Source organism: Ahaetulla prasina, chromosome 2, assembly GCF_028640845.1.
Source record: "Ahaetulla prasina isolate Xishuangbanna chromosome 2, ASM2864084v1, whole genome shotgun sequence".
Lineage (NCBI taxonomy): Eukaryota > Metazoa > Chordata > Lepidosauria > Squamata > Colubridae > Ahaetulla > Ahaetulla prasina.
The window spans coordinates 269,539,670-269,566,810 of record NC_080540.1 but is presented as its reverse complement, the minus strand read 5'-3'; the positions used below and the strand labels follow the sequence as shown (position 1 = coordinate 269,566,810).

The window sequence follows — 27,141 nt, the reverse complement described above, 5'->3', positions numbered from 1 at the left end:
CTCACAAGATCTTATGTGGAGATACAAGGCTTTTCTAAAACAAGCTCCCATTAATATTGGAAACTGTAATTTATACTACAGATCTCATTTTTTCTGTTTGATAATAGATTTGCACTTAATCTCTTAGACCCTGAGTCAAGTTGGATTAGTGATGGCATTATCAAATTCACCACTTGATTCTTGAATTGGTAGGACAATGCTACAAAGCAGCTTGAAAGAAAAAGAAAGGAAAAGAAAAAGTAAGAGAAAAGGCAAGTGGAAGTGCTTTCCACTGAATTTAACTAGACAATTGCCAGACTGTAGAATTATACTTCTGAATCAATTTTGCCCTGAACCAGATTGTGATAACATTGCCTGATTATTGTATTTTAATTTTTGGAAATATTTAAGAGCTAAAAATCTATAAACTTATTTTAATGAGAGTAGAGTATTGTTTAAGCATGCAAAAGGGCTTTCATGCACATTATAAAAATAAATCCATATTTACAAGAGACTGTAGCTTGGTATGAGTGGGTCTGTGATCAAACCTTGCTTCTTCTCTAAAGTTATGTTCAGATGTCCATTTGTTATGAGTACTTTACATGTTTAGGATAAACAACCTCAGTTGTGCAGCCAAAACCAACCAACCAACCAGCCAGCCAACCAGAATAAACAAACACAAATGTCTAAAGATTTCAACCTGGCTTCAGAGAATAAGCAATGAGTGTGTGTTTTCAATCAATGGCTCTATGCCTGCAATAATTTCTACTGTAAGGCCTTCTTTATCACTAAGTCTATCCATTCCAGGTAGGACAACCTGGGATTGTGCTGTGACTGCCTTGCTCTGCTATTTGTTGCCTCATTTTAGTTATTTGTTTGTTTGTTTGTTTGTTTGTTTATTTTGCTCATTCCTAAAGACTTGAGCAAAAACTTGAACATGTGTACCTGGACAACATACACCTTGCATCACAAAACAACCAACCAACCAAACAGCTATAGGCTCAACAAACTACTAAACTCTTGGCCTGGGAGCAAAGCTATGTTTTCAAGGACTTACAGAACCCTTGGAGGGTGGGAGCTGCACAAATCTCTTTGAAGATGTTGTTCTACTGCATTGTTTTCCCTTCAACTAAGATTATAGAAGGAAGGCTAAAAATGTTTTTCTCTTTCCGGTAATTGAGAAATGTAATAGCATGTTAAGCCCAATATCTGGTTGTGAATCTAGTGAGGCTTAGGTCTTCTGAGGCATGTTACCAGATTATTACAATCACAAGGCACAGATTGACACCAAAGAAAATGTCTCTTTGGTATAGCATATTGAATTTACTGAGAAACATAAACTAGCAAAGAAAACATGGGCAATTGTTAAGAGTTGAGAAAAGGATTAGGCACAGGAACAAAGGAGTAATAGGAAGGCACAACCATGACGGCCATTATATCGCAGGAAATATAGCTCTGCCTGTCTCCAGTATGTGCAAAATAAAATCAACTGCTAACATCACTTTTGCACAAGAAGTCCTTGGGGGTTTGATTCTTTGCTGTATTCCTGGAGAATTTGATGCCAAAATTTACAGGTGGAGGACTTGTTTCCTTTCATTTCTTATCCAGATCCAGGTAATGCTTGTAGTGAAACAAAACAAAAAACACAACAAACCTTCCAGAAACTCTTTTACTCTGTAAGTTTTACCTACTAGAGACAGAGTCAATTAGACTTCAGATTAGTTATAAGTGCATTTATCTAGAAGAAGCTTTAGAATGTCTGCATTGCTGAAAGTGCCCATTACATAAACTTTCAATGTTCCCACTATATATAAAATGAACCTAAAGTAAATTCAATCACAACCAGGCCATGGAAGCAGTCTAGCCCATTCCTGGAGGTGGGGACCAAAGAGTCAAAAAGATGTAAGGATGTTACAGTATTGCAATATAAGTCCCATACTCTCTATGTGTGTCCCAATCTTGCATGCATACCCAAAAGGGGCAGAGATTGCAATTTATGTAATGCAAATTTTATATTAAAGTTATTTAATTTTTCCTCTTACCTTAACATTGTTAAAATATTTGAATTTAACAAAAAGCTCAGAATGTATCTACTCAGTGGTACTGAAAACGAGCTATATCATGCCATATTACTTTGGTATGTTTTGTTAGAGATAAGAACTAATTAGTTTGCTTTTCCTAAGAACTGCACTCTTACCCAGTCTATGTGCAACTCTATATGAAAATGAGAAGCATCTAGCTTTAAAGAAGTTTTTGAAAGATAAAGATACACAATACACTCAGAACTTCCCTAGAGAAAAAGAAAAAGGAAATGAAAATAAGCAACCAATAATATTCAGCTTCATTTGAGTAACACTGATAAATGCAGTTACACAAACAGTATGTATTGTAGTACCATTGGAGTGATCTTACAGAAATACATTTGATTTTAATACATTACATTTTAAAATGATACATAAAAGTACTCTTAAGTAATTTGAAAAAAGTTCCATTAAGAATACATATGGATTTTATTTATGTTTGTTTGTCTTTAGTACACTTTGATGTAAAAGGACAAATCTTGCTTTTAAAAATGGCTTTTTAGAGCAATTCTTTATTACACTTCTCTTATTAAAGAGGCAACGTGTGTTCCTGCTCAATAGAGGTGCCAACTCTTTATGTGTAGCTTTGGAGCCCACAATCTTTATTCTTATGACTCTTTTTCTTTAATAAAAACTATACAGTTCTCAAACAAAGAAAACTTCTAAATAGGGGGTTATTTTTTTGGCACTCCTTCAAATGTCCTATGCAAAAAAAGACTGATTATTCTTTTACAAATCCTACCATTTAAAACAATAGGAATATTTATGGTGCTAAATTGAAGACATCTGTACCAAGCAGCACTATCTAAATTAGGGACTTGATTTTCATCACTCTCTCTGGAAAGCCACAAGCAGGGTCTAATTTAAATTGAATGTAACAAAGCTTTAGCACAGAGAAACATTCAGAGATTTTGATAATATTCTGGTTCCTACCATTATAGTATACCCAGCAGCCAGATCCATAACTGAGATTGATTTGAGATTATTTATTGCCGTGGCAACTGAAGTAAATTTGAATACATCAATGGAAGCATGTATTAATATTAGATTTCCATATTCATGATTTTTTAAAGTGTGCGGGCTCTGTAACATTTTAATGTCTCTCCTTCTCCATCTTTTGTCATTTGTTTTAATATTTGGGTCAGTCAACTTATTTATTATATTTTACCAATTATAATAATTATTTCAGTATCACCAAAATACACTGTCTTTGGATCTCCTAGTTGATCCTTGTTGTGGTGTTTTGTTGTATTTTAAATTGTAACTGAAAAAAAGAGAGAAATTAGGGGTCATAGATATTATTTTCTCCTCTAGTTTTATGATCTTGTAAGGTATTTTTTTCTCTGTAAGGAAAGAAAAGTCTTGCCAATGAGTCAAGTGAAATTATGAATTTCCTCTTGGGAGAAATTTAGACAGTCTCATTTTGCTTCCTTTATGGCTATTTTTAAACTCTAGGTGATTCACCATCTCCTAGCAGTTATAAGGGAGAGCATCTGCATTCAAGCTATCTGGATCCTAAGTACTTTAACAGTGTTTAGTCAACCATGGAGTATAAAGCACCAACTTTCTTGCAAACTATTTAGGTTGTAAATTGCTGATAGCCTAATATGACTGCATTTGGACTGATTTCTGTTTAGCAAAAGTATGGCTTGAAAGATGTATTGAAAACTCCCATGTGCCAATCTTGTAAGAGGGTGGGAAAGGCTGATAAAATCTCCTTCAACCATAAATTTAGATTACTGATAATCCAGTAAGCACATTCAGCTATTAGCAAAAGTCTGGATTATCTGTCACGTAAAAGAGCTCAATTCTTTTGACCAATGATACTTTTACAAGTTTGAAATGTGGTACAATGTGCTAATAATATAAGGTAAGTGCACAAAAATATATCTTTCCCCTGATCATCTTACTTATTCTTCTCTATGCCTGAGTTCACCCTTGTCATGGATGTTATAATCACTGCTCAGTGAATAAACCAGAATCACCTAGCGCATATAATGCTTTATTTGAACTACATTTGTATATCAATGATTGTATGATCTCTATAAAAGCCATATGCTAAACAAACCTAGCGCATGCAAATTGCTAAGCTATAACCCATAGTTTACCCAACGATTGGGCTCACACTGTGCTCTAGGTCTTGTTAATTGGATGTATGTATGAACATGTGTATCTATATATATATATGTGTGTGTGTGTGTATGTATGTATAAAATTTAATACTAGCAAATAGTATTGAACTACTTATTATGAAAACAGCAATTATAATGATGTGGGTTTGTTTGAGCTTTAAATGTTGTATAAGCCCAAGTTGTCAGTTTTGAACAGTTTATAGACACCAATAGAAAAATAATTGAATTATGTATCAGTTATTTCTGTTCAAAGCATCCATTTTGCATTTAGAACTCCATCACTTTATGGAAAATAAAAATCAGATACAAAATTTTCAGACATCCTATTCCAGTAAAGTCATGTCATTGGTCATACTTGGTCGTGCCTTTGCGGCCTCTGACCCGGCGTAGATCCCAACCGGCTCCTTGGTTCTCCGAGGAGCTGAGGGGGATGAAACGCCGGAGAAGACGCCTAGAGAGTTCCTGGAGGTCCAGCCGTTCAGAGGCTGATCGGACACTAGTTAGATCCTATACTAGGACCTACCTAGTGGCACTGAGGGAAGCGAGGCGTTGCTACGCCTCCTCCCTCATTGCGTCGGCAGATAACCGCCCAGCTGCCCTGTTTCGGGTGACCCGCCCCCTCCTTCACCAGGGGGAGCGGGATGACCCGTTGCAGGGACGTGCTGAGGAGTTTAACGGTTATCTATACGATAAAATCGTTCAGCTGAAGGACGGTCTGGACCAAGATTGCAGCGATTCGGACGGGACGTCTGAGGGCGGTCTTGGTGATGTTGTGTGGGATGAGTTTGACCCTGTGACTCCCGAGGACATGGACAGGTTGCTGGGTAGATTGAATGCCACCACATGTTTACTGGACCCGTGCCCTCCTGGCTGGTGCTGGCCACTCAGGAGGTGACACGAGGCTGGCTCCAGGGATTACGAGTGCTTCTTTGTTGGAGGAGTCTTTCCGGCCGCCTTGAAAGAGGCGGTGGTGAGGCCCTCCTCAAGAAGCCTTCCTGACCCGCTGTTTTAGGTAATTATCGTCCAGTCTCCAACCCGCCGCGAAGGTTGTAGAGAGTATGGTGGCATATCAGTTTCCCTTCACCTGGAGGAAACTGTCTATCTGGACCTGCTCCAGTCCGGCTTCCGCCCGGTTACAGCACTGAGACGGCTTTGGTCGGCGTTGGTGGATGATCTCTGGAGGCCAGGGATAGGGGTTATTCCTCTGCCCTGGTCCTATTAGACCTCTCAGCGGCTTTGATACCATCGACCATGGTATCCTGCTGCGCGGTTGGGGGATTGGGAGTGGAGGCACCGTTTATCGGTGGTTCTCCTCCTATCTCTCCGACCGTCGCAGACGGTGTTGACGGGGGCAGAGGTGGGCCGCGGCGCCTATGTGTGTGTGTGTGTGTGTATGTATGTATAAAATTTAATACTAGCAAATAGTATTGAACTACTTATTATGAAAACAGTAATTATAATGATGTGGGTTTGTTTGAGCTTTAAATGTTGTATAAGCCCAAGTTGTCAGTTTTGAACAGTTTATAGACACCAATAGAAAAATAATTGAATTATGTATCAGTTATTTCTGTTCAAAGCATCCATTTTGCATTTAGAACTCCATCACTTTATGGAAAATAAAAATCAGATACAAAATTTTCAGACATCCTATTCCAGTAAAGTCATGTCATTGGTCATACTTTCCATGGTTTGTGACTTAATCTTCTATGTGAACTTGATTATGGCCTATTAGGTGCCCCGCCCAGGTACTATTTCTTATGCTAATTTTACTCTAATATTTATTTATGAATATGGAACCTGATAACGGAATGATCATTTTGTTCAAGAACAAGAGTAGGAAATATCCAGTTCCTATTAGCTGCGGTATGTTGCATACTTAGAATGCAATAGAGCACTGCACACCAGAACAACTAGACACAAGAACAGTTTTTTCCCGAAGGCCATCACTCTGCTAAACAAATAATTCCCTCAACACTGTCAGACTATTTACTGAATCTGCACTACTATTAATCGTTTCATAGTTCCCATCACCAATCTCTTTCCACTTATGACTGTATGACTATAACTTGTTGCTGGCAATCCTTATGATTTATATTGATATATTGATCATCAATTGTGTTGTAAATGTTGTACCTTGATGAACGTATCTTTTCTTTTATGTACACTGCGAGCATATGCACCAAGACAAATTCCTTGTGTGTCCAATCACACTTGGCCAATAAAATTCTATTCTATTTTATTCTATTCTAGAAGTGGCAGCAGTTGTATTCTTAGTTGAATTCACTGGAGATTACTAACACAGTGAGTGTGTGTGTTTGTGTGAACACTGAATTAGTAACCTCCAGAGAACTCAACTGAGAAAACAACTCCTGCCACTATTTTTATTGTATTTTATCCTCATTGGTATGGAACCTAATTGGAAAAAGAAAGAAGATAATGTCCGGGCTGTGTGTTCATTACGTTTAATAGGAAGAATAAAGGGTGTGTGTGTGTGAAGTGTGCGTCTGTGTACAGTTTTTCACTATCCTTCTGTAAGATATTGCAACTGTGTGTTGGACTACAACTATCACGTCCCAGCTAGAATGTACTTTAAGCCTTAAAGTTTAAGGCGTCTGAAAGACACCCCGTCGAGGAACGCCGTCCAACAACGCCTGCGTTCTTAACTGCAAAACAGGCTCTTCTGCACGAGAGAACCTGGGCCCTTCTGCCCGGACGCCTCCCACACAGAAATCTGCGGAACGTGCACGGGCCGGTGTAAAAAAAATCAGAGCCGGGATGTTCCTTCACATCCACGCCGCTTCCGAGCGAAAAAAAAGGAAGCGCCTCATCCACATTCCCGCCCGCACCTTTTCTTGCCCCCGCCCCTCTCTTCCTCTCCCTGGTGATTCCCGGGCGACGTCCAGGGACTCTTCCAGCAGCCGAGCCAGGCCCGCCTGGCATTCTCCCGCCTCCCGCGTGTCATTCACTCTTGCATCTTGGGCCTCCCGCCGGCAGGCCCATATACTCTCTGCCTCGCACTCGCCGAGGCCACAGGAGGAGCGGCGCCCCTCCTCCTCGGCTTCTGCCCGCCTTCTTTGCAGCAGCAGAAGCGCCGCCGCTTCCCTTCGTACAAGCGTGCGGAGGCAACCGGGACAGCCGCCGAGGAGGACCGCGCTGTTCTTCTGGTGGCCGGGAGGGGAAGGCGGCCGCTCTCGGTCTCTCCACGCGAGGCACGAACCACCAGGGAGAGGCGCCCGCTGGAACGTGCGCGACGAAGGACAGAAGCTCGGCTCCCCATGCCGTGAACTTGCGCGGCTCCCAGGAGGCAGGATCCGAGGAAGCGGCGGCTGTAAGTGGGACCCTCGCGCGCCGACCTGTTGCCTCGGGAACAGGTTCGCGCCTAGGCGGGCGTGGAGGGTGGGGAGCCTAAGCCGGCTCGGAGAGCGCCGGTTGTGGCTCTTTAAATTAGATGGTGGCGGTGGCGGCGGTGGAAGAAAGACGCTGCCTGGTCTGCAGCCCGAGTCTCAACTAGTCGCAGCTCGCCGTGGTTCACTCAGAAGGGATCGCTGCTGAATTCAGCGCGATTTATTGTGTTCCTGAGGAGAGGGGCTGCAGCGGGGAGACCCGAAAGCGGTTTTGTTTTCGGTCCAGGGGTCTCTTAATGGGTCGCAGAGAGGCGGTTTGGACACCGTGCAAGGAGTTTTAACGCTGAGGGAGCACCGAAAAACTTAGTCTGCGTTTAAAAAAAAAGAAAAAAGGTGCGGGGTCAGAAAGTGCAACTCCTAAGCTGGCTTTTGATTTCCCCTGAACTCGGGTCGACCTTAGCCACTCCAATGCTTTGCGCTTTATAGAGGACGGGGTCGGTGCACCTCCAAGGCAGGACACATTTGTTCCTTTCCGTCCTACAGGAAGGAGGAGGGCCAGAGGGTGCGCAATTTGGCGTTCTCCTGGATGAGCGGCTGTCTTTTGAAGACCATTTAACGGCCGTCTCCAGGAGAGCTTTCCACCAGGTTCGCCTGGTGCGCCAATTGCGCCCCTTTCTAGACCGGGATGCCTTGTGCACAGTCACTCACGCCCTTGTGGCGTCTCGTCTGGACTACTGCAATGCTCTCTACATGGGGCTCCCTTGAGGGGCATCCGGAGGCTACAGTTAGTCCAGAATGCAGCTGCGGGTGATTGAGGGAGCCCTCGTGGCTCCCGGTGACACCTATCCTGCGCAGGCTGCACTGGCTACCTGTGGCCTTCGGTGCGCTTCAAGGTGTTGGTGAATGTCTTTAAAGCGCCCATGGCATAGGGCCGGGATACTTACGGGACCGCCTGCTGCTACCGAATACCTCTCACCGACCCGTGCGCTCTCACAGAGAGGCTCCTCAGGGTGCCGTCAGTAGCGACAGTGTCGCCTGGCGACGCCCAGGAAGGGCCTTCTGTGGGGCTCCCGCCTCTGGAACGAACTCCCCAGGACTTCGCCAACTTCCGGACCTCCGAACCTTTCGCCGCGAGCTTAAAACCTACTTATTCATCTGCGCTGGACTGGGTTAGTGTTTTAATGGGTTTTAATGGGTTTTTAGCTCCAAATTTTAATCCTGGCCAATTTTAATAAGTTTTTTAATTGTATTTTAATTTGTATTTATTGTATTGTATTTTTACCTGGCTGTGAACCGCCCTGAGTCCTTCGGGAGAAGGGCGGTATACAAATTTAAATAATAAATAAAATAAATAAATACTTTCCATGGTTTGTGACTTAATCTTCTATGTGAACTTGATTATGGCCTATTAGGTGCCCCTCCCAGGTACTATTTCTTATGCTAATTTTACTCTAATATTTATTTATGAATATGGAACCTGATAACGGAATGATCATTTTGTTCAAGAACAAGAGTAGGAAATATCCAGTTCCTATTAGCTGCGGTATGTTGCATACTTAGAATGCAATAGAGCACTGCACACCAGAACAACTAGACACAAGAACAGTTTTTTCCCGAAGGCCATCACTCTGCTAAACAAATAATTCCCTCAACACTGTCAGACTATTTACTGAATCTGCACTACTATTAATCGTTTCATAGTTCCCATCACCAATCTTTCCACTTATGACTGTATGACTATAACTTGTTGCTGGCAATCCTTATGATTTATATTGATATATTGATCATCAATTGTGTTGTAAATGTTGTACCTTGATGAACGTATCTTTTCTTTTATGTACACTGAGAGCATATGCACCAAGACAAATTCCTTGTGTGTCCAATCACACTTGGCCAATAAAATTCTATTCTATTCTATTCTAGAAGTGGCAGCAGTTGTATTCTTAGTTGAATTCACTGGAGATTACTAACACAGTGAGTGTGTGTGTTTGTGTGAACACTGAATTAGTAACCTCCAGAGAACTCAACTGAGAAAACAACTCCTGCCACTATTTTTATTGTATTTTATCCTCATTGGTATGGAACCTAATTGGAAAAAGAAAGAAGATAATGTCCGGGCTGTGTGTTCATTACGTTTAATAGGAAGAATAAAGGGTGTGTGTGTGTGAAGTGTGCGTCTGTGTACAGTTTTTCACTATCCTTCTGTAAGATATTGCAACTGTGTGTTGGACTACAACTATCACGTCCCAGCTAGAATGTACTTTTAAGCCTTAAAGTTTAAGGCGTCTGAAAGACTCCCCGTCGAGGAACGCCGTCCAACAACGCCTGCGTTCTTAACTGCAAAACAGGCTCTTCTGCACGAGAGAACCTGGGCCCTTCTGCCCGGACGCCTCCCACACAGAAATCTGCGGAACGTGCACGGGCCGGTGTAAAAAAAATCAGAGCCGGGATGTTCCTTCACATCCACGCCGCTTCCGAGCGAAAAAAAAGGAAGCGCCTCATCCACATTCCCGCCCGCACCTTTTCTTGCCCCCGCCCCTCTCTTCCTCTCCCCCGGGTGATTCCCGGGCGACGTCCAGGGACTCTTCCAGCAGCCGAGCCAGGCCCCGCCCGGCATTCTCCCCGCCTCCCGCGTGTCATTCACTCTTTGCATCTTGGGCCCTCCCCGCCGGCAGGCCCATATACTCTCTGCCTCGCACTCGCCGAGGCCACAGGAGGAGCGGCGCCCCTCCTCCTCGGCTTCTGCCCGCCTTCTTTGCAGCAGCAGCAGCGCCGCCGCTTCCCTTCGTACAAGCGTGCGGAGGCAACCGGGACAGCCGCCGAGCGAGGACCGCGCTGCTCTTCTGGTGGCCGGGAGGGGAAGGCGGCCGCTCTCGGTCTCTCGACGCGAGGCACGAACCACCAGGGAGAGGCGCCCGCTGGAACGTGCGCGACGAAGGACAGAAGCTCGGCTCCCCATGCCGTGAACTTGCGCGGCTCCCAGGAGGCAGGATCCGAGGAAGCGGCGGCTGTAAGTGGGACCCTCGCGCGCCGACCTGTTGCCTCGGGAACAGGTTCGCGCCTAGGCGGGCGTGGAGGGTGGGGAGCCTAAGCCGGCTCGGAGAGCGCCGGTTGTGGCTCTTTAAATTAGATGGTGGCGGTGGCGGCGATGGAAGAAAGACGCTGCCTCGTCTGCAGCCCGAGTCTCAACTAGTCGCAGCTCGCCGTGGTTCACTCAGAAGGGATCGCTGCTGAATTCAGCGCGATTTATTGTGTTCCTGAGGAGAGGGGCTGCAGCGGGGAGACCCGAAAGCGGTTTTGTTTTCGGTCCAGGGGTCTCTTAATGGGTCGCAGAGAGGCGGTTTGGACACCGTGCAAGGAGTTTTAACGCTGAGGGAGCACCGAAAAACTAGTCTGCGTTTAAAAAAAAAGAAAAAAGGTGCGGGGTCAGAAAGTGCAACTCCTAAGCTGGCTTTTGATTTCCCCTGAACTCGGGTCGACCTTAGCCACTCCAATGCTTTGCGCTTTATAGAGGACGGGGTCGGTGCACCTCCAAGGCAGGACACATTTGTTCCTTTCCGTCCTACAGGAAGGAGGAGGGCCAGAGGGTGTGTTGCTGGCTTCCTTCCTTTCCCAGGGCTGCCTGCCTGCCTCTTTTTTTTTTCCCCTCTCCCCTTCCACTTCAAAGCGAAGAGGGGGAAGCGGGAAGCAGCAGTTGGCGGAGCTTTTGTATTTCGCTGAAGAGAGAGGGGCGCACGTGGTTCGCTGCTCTTCCGCGTAGTTGCAAGAAGGTACGCGAAAGTAGGGAAGAAGTGGGGTCCGGGCTATGCCCCTTTCAAAACCTCTAGCGTTGGCACCGTTTGGTCCTCAGAATTTAAAACGGGATGTGTTGAAACATGATGGGAAACCCTTCCTGCAAACACACATTTTATTCCCGTCTTTTCTAACATTAGGGGAAAAAAAGGAAGCTTAAATTTTCCAGCTTAAAAATAAAACTCAGAGAGGATGTTTACACCTGTGTGGATATGGAATTAAAGACACTAGTGATATCAGAAGATAGTATTTTTTTCCTTTTTAAAACAAAACAAAAACCGGGGGACTTTATTACTCATCTGTAGTGAATAGAAATCCATTAATTATAGCAATGAAAGGAGATAGCATACCAAAATTAACAAAATAAACAACAGAGCAGATTCTTTACCTAATGATGTGTGTGGTATAGTATGATAAGCTTATCAGTATTTGCTTAGTAACTGAGCCCACCCCTCTTATAGCTCTTTTGAAGTCTGAGCCATTACACAAAGGAAGTAAAATATTTGCTTCTCTAGCTGTTTTCTTCATATTATATTGGCATATTGCATTAAAAACAGAAAATTATTTAAAAAAGATTCAATGTACATGCTAGATTAGCTGCTAAAAGATTTTTAAGATAATAAAAGCTATAAAATTTACAAGCTTGAATGTGCTTATACCTGTGTGTGCATGTTCTTGAATAATTTTTAGAACAGCTATCCAAATTCAGAATATTGGAAAATGACATTCTAGTAATGTGCTTTTATGTCTCTCTTTGAACAAAGAAATAATGGTTTTAGTCAGTTCTTTGATTACTTCCATTGACATGACACACTATCAGATTGGTTTGGGAACAAAGTAAAGCTTCCAAATTCAATAATGACATAGTTTGTAATTCCAGAGGTTGAAGAACAAATAATGAAGGATAGTAATAGCCTTGTGCTATTTGAGAATTAAAAATCTTTTGATAGATTAATGTTGAAACAGATAGTGGATAAAACACAGGTTGAGAATAAAGTTTGTCTCAAAAAGTAATTTCTTCTAAACTAAGATGTGTGGGGAAAATATTTTAAGAGCAGGATCCATCAGTTCTGTAATTGTTCCAAAGAATTCTTAACATACAATAATTCACACTTCAATCCTTACATACCCCCCCCTGTCAGATTTTCAGAGACTGGATAAATCCCTGCAGTTTCCTTGGAACTGTTTTGCCATTGCCTCCTTCCTAGGGCTGAAAGAGAGAATGACTAAGTAACCCAAAGCCATTCAGCTGGCTTTATGTATAAATTGGAACTAGAACTCACAATCTCTAGTTTCTACCCCATGCCTTGACCACTACACCAAACTTGCTTTCTATGTAGTTTTGCCTGTGTGAATAAATCCCATCTAGTTCTTTGAGGTTTACTTAAATCATGTATATGGCTGAACTGTTAATTTCAGTGTATTTTAGATATACAAATTAAGTTTCATGAGATAAATTATCTGAATGCCTTTATTTGATGGTTTGTTTGGTGTTGTAAATAACTTGGTAGAACTATTTATGGAGTAGAATTATAGCATGGAAGTGGTTATTCAGATCATGTAGTTCATACTTAGACAGTTTGCAATGATAGCAGAAACTTTAGAATAGACTATATTTGATAGGTTGTGGGACCCAGAAATGTCTGACTAATAGGGAGCTTACATAAAGAGTGTATTAGCATAGAACCACATTGGAGACAAACAATAAATTGTATTGTTAAAAGTCTTCAGTGGTTATTGCAGTAATCTTTTTGAGCCATTTAGGATAAAATTGCCTAAGCACATATTAGGAAACATAGATCTTAGAAGAAATTACTACATAATTAATGATATATCAGTGTTAGAGTATATTTTCATCTTGTGTTATTAGAAGAATACAAACAATAAAATACCATCACCTAGGCATAAATATTTCTGAATTTGCAGCCTTATTCTAACAGAAGGTATGTTTGGGTGATAATTTGCTAAAATTGTACCTGGAAAGTGTGGGTGAGGGAGGGTTATTCAGAGGTATTTTAACTTTGTTTTTAAAAATGGGAATAACATAGTTGAATTTAAGCAATTCATATGATCAAGGTTCTTCTCTATAAATGACCCAGGACTGTACATTCCCATGCCATTGGGGAATTGTAGGTGTTTCAGTCTATACATATAAAGAAGACAGATTACTGAAAGCTAGCTTAGTCAGAAGAATCTTTTGATTCATAGGAAATTATTTTAAGATTTTAATTTATACGTTAAGTTGGGTATAGCAGCATACATATCATAGCTGTGCTGCTGAAATCCGTAGTAACCATTAGCTGGCAACAAAAAGCTACAATACTTCTTTGCTGCTATCTAATGGTCATGTGCATTTTGCATTCCAGTTGTAATAAGTGTAAAGTACAGTTACAATTGTGGTATCCTCAACAAATTAACAAACATCCCTAGTGATGGGTAGATTTATCTTTTAACAATTTTTTTTGAGAAGGTATAGCAGGTTTTGAAACAACCATGTTTTCCTCCAAGAATACAAATTATTTTTGAAAAGAAAATTTTTTTGAAGAAAAAGAAAAATCCTTTATGGTAGTAACTAAGTGACCAACAAGTCAAAAAAACGAGAATAATTGGCTATCAAAGTGTATCATAGTGTGTATAATAATTGATGCTTAATTGTTACAAATATCACCTCCCAATGTGTATTACTTGGTTTTGAATAAATATTAGACTCAAACTACAAAACTTCTAATCTCTTAGCAGTTTCTACACATATTTAGCAATGACAGCACCTTTACAAGTGACAAAATACTAGGGAAGGGTGCTGTCACAAAGTAATACTAAACAGGAAAATTTTGAGCAATCACATGCTCCATTAGGATAGGTCCCACTTATTCCCGCATTCTCACTTACCCTACTTGCTCCTCTTTTCTCTGAGGGAAATGAGGCATTGTATTGAATTGAGCACAGGCTTTCTGTCCTCAGCTTATAAAGTCGATTACCCATTTCTAAGTCCTGACCAAGTTCTCTCAGGTGTCATAGCTGACTCATCACTGAATAGCACCTTAATGAGTAGCTCAGCTTCCTTTTGCTAGTTCTGGTGACTTTTTCTGGTCTGATGACAGGCAGTCTTGTGGAAAAGCTTTATGGAGGTCATGCCAGATTTTATTTTTGTCTTTCTTCACTCCTTCCTTGGTTGTGGAGATAGTCTTTCTCTATGGACAGTGGTGGTTTCTATAACACCTGAACAGGTTGGACCTGTGTAGCTGGTAGGAACATCTCCAGGGGACTTCTGATTCTGTTATGAATGAAAGCATTCTCTATCAGACAACTGATGGAGAACCCTGATCATCTGCTTGCCATTCCCTTGCACATTACTTGTTTTTCCAAATTAGGACAACATTCTTGAATGTGTACTTTATAAGACTAGAAATTACAATTTGCAGGTTGAATCATTGCCTTATCAAATCATTGGAGTTGGAGCCAGTATATGTTCTGAACACACAGAATGGCTCCTTTAATATGTGAGAAACTAACTGAAGGAGGATAGAGGACCATACCTGGAAGGGGATAGAAAGGTGATTTTTTTAGTTGAATCTTAATTCTTCTGGGATTGCATAGCTGGAAAGTAAACAACATGTTGGCAGATTCTCTCAATATCAGCAGGACTGGTGTTATGAATGCTCAGGGCTGTTTTCACTGGCAGAATGGAAATCTTGCTCCAGAAAAATGGTTAGGTTCACACAACATTCCAAACCAGAATGTTATTTCCTTTTCATTTAGTGTATTAATATGAATCCATGTGTCAGTGGCAGCTTAGCATGATCGATTAGTTCAGAAATTATGTCTTATTCTCCTGGCGACTTTATAGTAATTTTAAATTCTGTTTTCCACTGAATTTATTCTAATGATTTTGCCTTGAGAAAACTTTGATCCTGTATAGTTTAGGTAAGCATGTTGCATATTGAGGTTTTGGGGATTTTTGTCTCTTCACCCAGCATTGGTGAAAATTCCTATTTACTGTAGGATTTGTTTTCCAGTCAGCACCTTGTTCCTTTCATAATTTTTGGTCTTTTGCTAAATTGATGGGAATAAAGATTCAAGAAATCTGGAATATACCAGGCTGAGAAATCCTTTCAGCATATAATTAAATCACATGTGTGCCACCTTAAAATATCTGTTGCTGGAGAGATATGTAGCTTTGAGGTAAAAATCTACTGGTAACATAGTAATTAAAGTAAAATATGCTGGGAATTATCTATTTGTGTCTTAACTTTTTACATATTTTCATGCTGTGGGTGAAATTGGTTTTATCAGAATATAATCTTAATAAGGTTAATTTGTGTTCCTTAAAGTATTCCTGTCTGTAACATCCTTGTTTCTTGTCCTACTATGATTCAAGGCAGAAGCATGTTTTTAAATATGTGTGTCAGTACATAATTATTAAATCAGCTGCTGTGTGCTGGAAAGGTGTGGGAAAAAATTCAGACCTGTCTTTTTTTTTCACCCATTCTGAAACTGCCACTTATATCTTACAAAAGTGGGAGGTCTGGTTTGCCAAGATAATCCTGTCTTGAGCAATTATTTTTAGACTATGCCAGTTAAGAAACGTAGAGTAGGAAAAACAGGCAGAGGATTGGATGTCTTCAGCTCCTGTTTGATTTTGCTTAGCATATTCCTATGTTTTGCAGCTGTTTTTTTTAAACCACAATCATAAGTCTTGGAAATACTCTGTAGTCAAAGGATAGACTTCCCAGTAGATGTGTACAGGTAACTTACTTTTAAAATATTCTATATTGTATTCTGAGACTTCTTAATCATATTTATTTCTTTAACATTTAGGTGTGGAAGAAAATGTCAGTCAGCATGCATGAGAATCGGAAGTCCAGAGCCAGCACTGGCTCTATAAACATATATTTATTTCACAAATCTTCATATGCTGATAGTGTCCTCACTCATCTGAATCTTCTGCGTCAACAGCGTTTATTTACAGATGTACTCCTCCATGCTGGAAACAAGTCATTTCCTTGCCATAGAGCTGTTCTAGCTGCCTGTAGCCGATATTTTGAAGCCATGTTCAGTGGCGGTCTTAAAGAAAGCCAAGCCAGTGAAGTCAACTTCCACAATTCCATCCATCCAGAGGTTCTAGAACTTCTCCTGGACTATGCGTACTCTTCAAGGGTCATCATCAATGAAGAAAATGCAGAGTCCCTTTTGGAGGCAGGTGATATGTTGGAATTCCAAGACATTAGAGATGCTTGTGCAGAATTCTTAGAGAAGAATCTTCATCATACCAATTGTCTTGGCATGCTGCTTCTGTCAGATGCTCACCAATGTACCAAACTTTATGAGCTCTCTTGGAGGATGTGCCTTAGCAACTTCCAGACCATCAGTAAAAGTGAAGATTTTCTCCAGCTTCCAAAAGACATAGTTGTTCAGCTGCTCTCTAGTGAAGAATTAGAAACTGAAGATGAACGATTAGTTTATGAGTCTGCCATGAACTGGATTAACTATGATCTAAATAAACGCCACTGTTATCTGCCAGAATTATTGCAGACTGTGAGATTGGCTCTTTTGCCAGCCATATATTTAATGGAAAATGTAGCTACTGAAGAGCTTATCACCAAGCAGAGGAAAAGTAAAGAGATTGTAGAAGAAGCAATCAGGTGCAAATTGAAGATTCTGCAGAATGATGGTGTAGTCACTAGTTTATGTGCTAGGCCTCGAAAAACTGGGCATGCCTTATTTCTTCTGGGAGGCCAGACTTTTATGTGTGACAAATTATATCTTGTCGACCAAAAAGCAAAGGAGATCATTCCAAAAGCTGACATCCCAAGTCCAAGGAAGGAATTCAGTGCTTGCGCAATTGGCTGTAAAGTCTATATTACTGGTGGTCGGGGATCTGAAAATGGCGTCTCTAAAGATGTTTGGGTATATGATACACTTCATGAAGAATGGTCCAAAGCAGCTCCAATGCTTGTTGCTCGATTTGGCCATGGTTCTGCTGAACTCAAACACTGTCTATATGTTGTAGGAGGTCACACAGCAGCCACTGGTTGTCTTCCAGCTTCTCCCTCGGTATCCTTAAAACAAGTAGAACAGTATGATCCTGTGACTAACAAATGGACAATGGTTGCCCCACTTCGAGAAGGAGTAAGCAATGCTGCTGTAGTCAGTGCAAAGTTAAAACTCTTTGCTTTTGGTGGTACCAGTGTCAGTCATGATAAGCTTCCAAAAGTACAATGTTATGACCTGAGTGAAAACAGATGGACTGTACCAGCCACTTGTCCTCAGCCGTGGCGATACACAGCTGCAGCTGTTTTGGGTAACCAAATTTTTATTATGGGTGGAGATACTGAATTCTCTGCTTGCTCAGCTTATAAATTCAACAGTGAAACTTACCAGTGGACTAAAGTGGGAGATGTGACAGCTAAGAGAATGAGTTGCCATGCTGTTGCATCTGGAAACAAATTATATGTTGTGGGAGGCTACTTTGGAATCCAGAGATGCAAAACATTAGATTGTTATGACCCCACGCTTGATATGTGGAACAGCATAACCACAGTGCCCTATTCACTAATCCCAACTGCATTTGTGAGCACATGGAAACATCTCCCTTCTTAACTGCATGTGTGCCTATACAGGTGAGAAATTGCTTATCGAAAATATGTGGCTATAAATTCACTGTTTTAGAAATAAAAACTGCAGAGTCATTTGAATAAACAGGAAGGAAAAAAGCTGGCATGACTTAATCAGTGTATGAATAAATATAAGATGTTTCATAAGATACTTTGTTCATATATAAGAATTATCCTGGTTACCCCCAGTTAAATAGTGCATCAATTGATCATTCACAAGTATCCCTATTAGTAATTTCTGTATCTATCCATAATTCATAGGTTTATTTATGTAAGATTGTTCTTAAAGATAATTATGGGTTGTTCACATAGACATTTTCTTTTCCCCCCATTTGCAAATGATCTTAATAAAATGCCATCTAGGAGAAAATCTACTTAGTTAAAATTATAGTTTTCTCACATTTTTTCTTTTGTTCAGTTGTGTCCCATTCTTTTAAGACTTTGTTGTCATATCCACACCTTACAATTTAAGTGGAAATAAAAAAGTATAATTAATGTAAGAGTGATTAGTGGAACTGATTACACTCATACACAAACACACACGTATTACATATACTGTGTGTGTGAATAAAAATAAATGATTGGAGCAAGCAAATCATTGCTGGTTCTGATGTGCATATGGGTAACAATGTAAACTGCCAATATATCTTTTGGAAGGAAACTTTATATGAAATATAAAGATTATATCTTGGACTTTATCGAATTGGGACTATTAATATCTGGAGCAATAATAATCTGTTTCCCCAGGGTGGGGTGGAGTTAGAAAAAATGTGCGATGATGAATCATTCTGACCTTATGTTTAAAAGACATGCCAGTTAGCTTAAGTAATTATTGGTTTGCAACTTGAGATGTTTCAAAGCCCATAAATTCAATCTGAAAGTTTAGTGCAGTGGTCCAGATGTGCACCTGATGTGGCAGGTGCAGTGTTGATGATTTTAATGGATTGGTTAAAACAATTTTGTTTGAACTAGCTCATGCAGATATCTGTATTTCTTTTTGCTACATTTCCTTTTTATTATGGATTTTCCTTCTGATTTTTCATTTTGAAAATACCTGTAAACCTTCCTTGCAATATATCCTTTTATTTAAAAAGTGGTCAGCTATTTCTATATAAGCCTGCCTTTTATCTATTTTTTATTCTTCCAGAATTGCAAGAGATTTATGGCCTTTAGTGAGGAAAAGAGGAACCGTTAAGTTCTGCAGAGCATGTTTCTGAGTTAGCATGCTGGGTTCAGATGCAAATTTTGTTTTGTTAGAATGCGTGCAGCCCATTGGTAATCATTGCTAATTGTGCTTGGTGAAAAAAAGGCTGAAAGGACTTCAAAACTTCAAGCCACATATTAACCAGCAGTATATATGCTCGGGTATAAATAGTCAGGGACTTCAGTTTAAATAGACCTTGTCTATAATTTATCCAGTCATCTAGAAATTTTTAATGTATCCGTAAATCCAGTTGTAAATATTTCTTGGCATTGGCCTTTTCTTGTGAAGTTAAACTTTTGGTGTCAAAATTAAAAAGAACTAAGTAGCACTTGAAATAAAATCAGAATATTTTTTTTGGTAAAGAAGAAACCAATATTGTAAATTGATTCATCAAAATGCAGATACCTGTATCAGTATAATTGCAGAACTGCAATCTTAATTCTAAAGAATAGCTGCATTGCATATTTTTATTCTCTATAAACCCATGAAATGTTTTTCTCAGTCAAAGCTTGATCCACAGACATTGAGACATTGTTCAGTACTTATAAAGTAGCTGTTCTACAATTTTCATCTGTTGTCCTGGCAGACCCTAGCCTAGATTAAGAAAGATTGCTATAAAGTTATAGTATTATTTCTACTAGATGCATGGATTCAAAATTTTAAAATAAAATAAGTTACTTTTTATTTAAAAAAAGGCCTCATTTCCATCTTAGACTGGAATTTGAGAATATTTTATATATCTAATTGTAATTTCTTTTATGTTTCAAATATCAAACTTCTTTATGTCTGATAATGAAAGATTATCCTGTTACTCCTTTCAAAATGCCTGTGTATGAAAGACTATTTTTCCAGGATAATCAAATAATAGTTTACTCTCAGTGTTGTTTTCCTCCCTCCTCCCAACCTGTTTTACTTGGGCAATTTGTTAGTATAACTGAATAAACGTAACCAATCTGCAATTTGTGCTGTACCCAGTGATAAATTTTTGTGTGTGGCTCCTGCTGCTCTATCAATGGGAAGAAAGGACCAGAAGAAAATAATTCTCATTGTGCCCCAATCAGAAATTTTTTTCTTCTGGCCCTTTCTTCCCATTGATAGAGCAGCAGGAGGCATAAAATATATTTTTGTGTTAAAAGAGTTAAGAAAAAAAACCCCATAAAGCTGCTTTGCAGTGTAAAATATGATACACTTCATATTCATCTCAGGAATATGCTGTAGCTGATTCTCCTTCAGTGGAAGTGGTTTTAGTTTTTAATATGCAAGAGATCGCAAATTGTGTCTATAGTATTATTTTGTAAACTGCACATACACACCTTCTGTGATCCTGCCCAGTGCTTTTAAGCCACGAAGCACATGCATTTTCCAATCAGTCCCACCAAGTTAACCAGCAAATTTTTACAATTGCACTGCGGAAATCCCATCAAACTTTGCTTCATATGTTCTGGCAGAGCTATTAATTGCTACTTTAAAAACCAGCATGGTGCCTGGTTTGAAAACCGGCTCTGAGCATAATGGAGTGAGAAGGTGGAGTACAGAAGCCAAACACTGGCATCCAAAGCTAATATTTTGCACTGAATAATTGACGTATAGGAAAGGCTTCTATGGGGAGGCAGCGAAGCGTATTGCATTGTTACAGGACAAAGCCCCACAAAAGAGAGTTCTGCCATAATGAATAGCAGAAATGTTTTAAATAAGGGGATTAATATGTTTGCCTTTCATATTCTGAATCAGTTCTATTCAGGATCCTCCATGGTTAATAAGGCATTGATTGGTGATTCTTTTCTCCAACAAGCTGCCTTTCCTTCTGTTTCTTTGCTACTTGGATTTGGCCCATGACCAAAATGCCTGTCCCTGCTACTGTGCCAGCCAACTTTATGACAGAGATGTTGCATTACATTATTTTCCCCCTTAACAGTCAACTGTCTCTTCATTTGCAGGATTGATTTATTACATTCAGGCGCTGTTCCCTTTCTGTCTGCCAAGTTATTAATGTTATTAAACCAAAGAGTTGCTAGTTACATTATAGAGAAATAGCATATGATAACAGCATAGGTTACAGCATCTACTATTTAAGGTACATAATGAACAGGCATCTGTTTTATAGACCTTTAAAACATGTTGAATCCTTATATTGTTCCATCAAATTGTTTATAATGTTTCTGTTTCTTTTCTTTAGTTTATTGCATTATAATGCTGAATAAACCTTGGAACCAACTGTGGAGAAGTGGTTTTGATGAAGACATTTCTTTTTTGGATTTGAAGAAGATACCCTGCACCTTCTAGATTCTTAAAAGTTTGAAATGAAGGAATGGGAGTGGGAATATTGTTTTCGGTATATCAGCACATGGTTTAATTATGAATGAACCCATGGTCGAGTCCTTGTGTTAGTAATTGTGGATTAATGTCAAGTTTAATAATCCTTTCAAAGGGGAGGGGAGGTAAGGGGGGGGGAAATGAACTTTCCAGGGCTGCATAACACAGCACAACCCTCAATTTTCATGGATTTTGCTTTTTGTGTGCGAAATTTGAAATGGTTGTCACCTTCCTTTTTGACAATTTGAAGTGTCAACAGCAGCTGCAAAGGAAGCGGACAAGGCCTGGTTCAGCAAGATGTATCTCTTTGTGAATGAAGATACAGCTCTGCCCAGGTCGATCAGCTTTGTCCTAGACAGTGCTGGGAGCATTGGTTTCAATTGGGGAGCTGCGTTGTGGCTCTTGAATTGCTTTCTTAGGGAGCAACAGCTCAATTATTAAAAAAAATTTTTTTGCCCCAGTGTCTATGTGAAAAAGAATGACTCTTCTTCCCTACATACATGCAATTTATTTCTTCTTGTATTTATTAATTATGACTGTCCTGCTTCTAAATTGTTACTTGTTGTAGATACAGCTATTTATTGTTCAGTGCTTGCATGCTGAAACAATGCCTGGAGTAATTTACAAGTTATAAGGGCTTATGGGACTCTTACGTTTTGCACATTCTGTGATTTCTGACTTGCTCTGCTGCACAGAAAAAAAAGCTGAATAATATTTGAGAGTTGGGTAGGGGTCAGAAATGGAACGATTTTAAATTGGGTATGTACTGAAGGACAAAGCCATGGAGGTTGTTTTCTCAAGCCATTGACTCCCTAAATTACACGTGTGCCCTGCTGATAGTATTTCTGTTACACTTTATTTGCCTAGCCATGCCTTTTGAATGAAAACATCTAGAAAGAGAGACAATAGCTTTTGTAGCTTTCTTTTTGTGCAGCCTCATCACTATTGGAAAGCGGACTGGAGGGACATTCTACAGAACCTTTTTTTTTCTCTAGAATCTTTCCAGTATGAGACCCAGTTTTATTTTGTTTATTTATTTATTTATAGCTGATGGGATGTTTAATGTGCCATTTATATGACCAGGGGAATTTTATTCTCTTTAAGAGATGGGAAACCCTGGGGGGTGGGGGGAAGAGTTTCTGTTTAAATTAACACAAATTCTCTTGGTTTAGCTTCTTGGATTAAATTGGAATTAAAACCCATTCTCTCCTAATTATGATGGTCAATGGGGGAGCAGGGAGCTGCTAAATTCATTTAATATATTGTTTTGCATTAATTAGCATTCTGAGCTTTCAGATGAATAGTAGCTGGAAGTATCATATGTGGGATCTTGATCAATTAAAGGATTTTTAAATGTCCTACCACCACCAACTTAATTTTTTGCTTGAATGTAAAAGTAAACCTATTCAGTCTTTCCTGGTGTACTTAGCCCATAGTTCCTTTGTTTAACTTTCTAGTTGTGCTCTTCATAAGAATTGGTACAGCCAAACAATATACTGCTACCAGTCTTCCATTGTGGTTGGTTGTCTTAATGTTGTGTAAGCAAATTGTTTTGAAATGCCTGCATGCATGCTTGTAAAGAGTTACAAATGATCATGTCTGCTTACATTTTGATAATGTAGCTCAATTATGACAGTTTACTGTAACAAACAATTCGTGTTCATGGCACAATCCTATATATGTTTACTCAGAAGTAGGTTTTAATGTCTTAACTTGGGCTTACTCCCCAGTAAACATGTTTCAGGATTGTAACCATCGGCTTTAGAGAGCTTTCTCATGTTGCCGTAGGTTTTTTTCCCCCGATTCTCAATATATATGCATTTCTTATGTATTATCTTAAGTAAGAAATGAATGTATGTGAAGTTTTTCAAATTGTTAGTTGTGGTTCTTAGCATGGGTAGCAGAGAGGATTGAAAGAAAGTCTGAATTCTAAAACACATAAACATTGTATTGTGAACTTCTATCGTGTTTCCCCGAAAATAAGACCCTTGTCTTACTTTAGAGGAAACGGGTATTGATTTATACATTGTTGACTGAAGTCTGATTTCTTTGGTCAATCTGACCAAAAAATATTGGTCAGTTGCCTTCATTTAAGAATAATTCTGCTTCTGAATATCCAAGAGTAAAGTTATATTAATATTCATTTCACTGAGATGTTTGACAACCAGTACACTAAGTTAATGCACAGAGTACAGCTGCATTAACTTAAGGCAAATTGGGAAATCTAAAAAAAAAAAACTATCACAAAACTCGTATAAAGTTTGTATAAAGCCCTGCCTGCAAATTTCTCCAAATATCTCTTCACTTACATTAGGATTGGAGGTGTTATTGTTCCTATAAGTACTAGCACTATAAGTCCTTTTACATTCACATTATATAGGAATTAATGGCTATTTTTGTGTGTATGTGTAGAAGGGTGAAAACATTCTAGTGAGAAATGACAGAATTCTATCTGTGCACTTCTCCATGGAATCGTTGAGCTTATACCGCAAACCTGTTTTGTAATACCATCCAATTTCCTAAAGTGTCTGAAGTTTTTGCAGTTGGATTTCAAAGCAGTAGCTTGCTTTCAAGAACTTAGATTTACTTCACGGGTATAGGCAGAAGGGAACGGAAAATCAGGGTGGGCCTCTAGCCCTGCAGGCAAATATTTTGAGCTCTTACTCTTTGAACCAGCATGGGAATCTTGATTCGCTACTTGGTGATTTCCAGTCTGAAAAAATAGCCCACACTTCTGAGACAAATGCGGTTCACATAAGAGTGCACACAAAAACCTTGGCATAAGACGAGAAAGTTCTTCGTATTTTGTGGGCCAGTTGCTGTGGAAACATTAAACAAAGGACAACCTACCACTTCTGGTATAATTGTGTAGCCCCTTTTCTTTAGGCCTGACACCTGTCTGAATAAGAGTGATTAGAACTGAATAGTGTCCCTTGTCTGGCAACTGAAGATGCAGTTCACGTACAAAAATAAGTGAAGTAAAATGTCTATGTGTTTTTTTTTGTATGCTATTACGTTTTGAGGTTTTGTAAAACTGCATTTTTTTCACAATGTGAAACTGAAGGTCAATAAATTATTAGAGATTTTCTCTTAAATATGCTCTTCTGAAGTTTTTATTTCCTAATAAAAACAAAACAAATGCTTAGCTCGGTGTATAAATCCTGTCTTAATAGAAAGGGCATCTCAAAATCAGTTAGGAGTTGATTGTTTTCAAATATCTGCTTCGGTTACACTGGAATGTTCCCCTTTGTTCCAAGCTGTCACTCTTAACTGTGAATCAGCTTTTAAAGTTCAACAGCTAAAATGACAGGAGCTTTTGAGATGATTCTGTGGGCAAGCATTTATAAATCTTCTGCCCTCAGTTTTTGAAGCATGGCTTAAGAGACTGATATTACTTGAGAAATAAATTATGCAAGATGGAATTATTCCTGAAGATAAAGTGAAAAATAACTGGTGCCTTTCCCTTTTCCATACTAAATACACATTAATCTAGAGGATAGATTCATTGACATCAGTGTGAAGTGATTATTATTTATCCATGATGGATATTGTTAATGGTATATGATACTGTGGAATTATTAGAAGAAGATAAAACTAAATCAAATTCTTCAACTTTGGAATACATCTCTAAAACAGTTCTTTTTTCCATCTAAACAAGTCCCTAAGCATGGCAATTTTCTACATTTTGAATAAAATATCTTAGTGAATTTTAATAGCAATAGCACTTGGGATCCAAACTGAGTCAATCACCAGGACCAGAGTCTTAATCTTCCAAGCTTTTGAACCTTTTTCTCTCCAGAATTTGTGCACTAGGCTGTTTCTTGTGTAGTATTTATGTGGCGGTGCTTCATCCTGTGTGGCTTTTAATTGTTAATTGGGATGTTGATGGTCAGTTATTAAGTTGATGATTGTTGTTTCCTTGTGCTGCCACACACTTGGCTCCTAAATACCTGATAAGCTGGTGGTAAATAATCATTCCTGTTGACTGATAAGGGGCCACTTCCTAGGTTCAATCATTTATCTGGCTATTTTTGTTCCTGCTCAGCCAACAGTCTTAGTAGCTGTGAAATTAAATGTATGTCCTTATTTGTTGAAATATGAGGCTACCAATGAATTCAGGTCTCACTCATATTCTTGCAATTTGGTGGTTAGCTTCCTTCCCATCTGTCCTATACAGTCATGGGCAATCCACACAGAGAATCCAATAAATTACAATAGAGGTTTCTCCCACCTCCCAAGCAATCTTTGTAATGCATAATTTTTCTTCATATGGTAGACCTTGGGCAGTGGGCAATGCCCACCTGTAGATCTTGGAAGCTGCGTTCTACTGCTTCTGAAATTTTTTGAAGTATGGCAGTGTGCTATACAGTTGGCATTCTATCTTCTTTCTTCCTTTCTCTTCCCTGCATGTTGGGCAGTCATCTTGTAATAAACACTTGTGGGTATCCATTCTGCCTGAATTGTTCATGTAAGTACCTGCTCTCCAGCTGTTTTGGTTGCTGGGTACTAGTGGGTTTTCACCTTGCCATATAGTGTTCTGACACAACTCTATGTGATCGTTGGTGATTACTTTTGAAACTCGGAATGCATGGAGTGCTGGTAGCCTTGCAATATAATAGCTGTCTATCAACACCCTAATTAACAACTAAAATCCACACACAACCAGGCACCACATAAATACTACACATGTGCGCACATTCCCAGTGCACACATTCTGGAGAGAAAGAAGTTCCCTGAGGATCGACTGCAGCACAAGTCTGAAAGTTTGGAAGACTAAAACTCTGGTCCCGGTGACCGACTCAGATTGGATCCTGCAAAATTATCCTGAGATATGTATATTTGCCTTCATTTGTAATAGCGCTTAGAATTATATACTGCCTCTTAGTGCTTTAGTGCACCCTCTGGGCACTTTACAATGTCAACATATTGTCCCCAGCAAACTGGATCCTCCTTTTACCCACTCGGAAGTAGAGGCTGAATCAACCTTGAGCTTCATCAGGATCAAACTCCAGGCTGTGGACAGAGCTTGCCTAAAATACTGCATTATTATCACTGCACCGCAAGGAGTTTTTTTAAACATGTTACACTGTTATTAAACTAGAAAAGTGAAAAACAGTATCCAGAAAAATCTAGTTGTTCAGAGTTGTTTTGAACTGCAAGATGGACTGCAAATTAATTGGATAATAATTTACTAATTTAACAAGCAGAAATTATTTCCATATTAATGACAGTTTATGTGACAAGTAGTTCAAACTATACACATGCATAATACAGCTTTTGGAAATAGGGTGTGCTGAATGAATTACATCTTTAAAATCACTTTGCAAGCTCCATTTAGACATTATCAGCATCTTTCTTCGATGGAGAGAGCAAGGCAAAATCAACAAACTAATTCTCACTAAAGAAAATCCAGTAATAAATGTCATCATCAGATTCTACTCTTTATTCCCAGCATTTTGGTTGAAACCTCAGTGTTTTGCGGCAACAACATTAGGAAAAAGTATATGAACATAAGGCAAAAAATAGGCATTTTAACATTTTAAAATAGTTGCCTCCAGCAAGTAAATCTTACAATCAAAATCAGAACTTAAATGTACAGTCATTGAAAATTATAATGATATCACAGTTTGTATGACATTCATACGGTTTTAAAATACCTAGATAATATATAAAATGTGCTGT

General features: G+C 39.5%; 2 protein-coding genes across 2 annotated transcripts in view; one reads left to right on the top strand and one right to left on the bottom strand.

The window, feature by feature from the left end:
* The window catches only part of HEXB (hexosaminidase subunit beta), a 69,785-nt gene extending 55,051 nt beyond the window's left edge, over positions 1-14,734 (bottom strand). Inside the window, exon 1 of the mRNA XM_058169184.1 lies at positions 14,218-14,734. Within this exon, the coding sequence (XP_058025167.1) occupies positions 14,218-14,255 (38 nt within the window). The 5' untranslated portion in view covers positions 14,256-14,734. The remainder of the gene's footprint in view (positions 1-14,217) is intronic.
* ENC1 (ectodermal-neural cortex 1) lies at positions 10,243-24,554 on the top strand. Its single transcript, XM_058169182.1, has 3 exons — positions 10,243-10,546; positions 16,147-17,948; positions 21,323-24,554. The coding sequence occupies exon 2, from the start codon at positions 16,159-16,161 to the stop codon at positions 17,926-17,928; it is 1,770 nt and encodes a 589-aa protein (XP_058025165.1). The 5' UTR covers positions 10,243-10,546; positions 16,147-16,158; the 3' UTR covers positions 17,929-17,948; positions 21,323-24,554.
* The last annotated feature ends 2,587 nt before the right edge of the window (positions 24,555-27,141 follow it).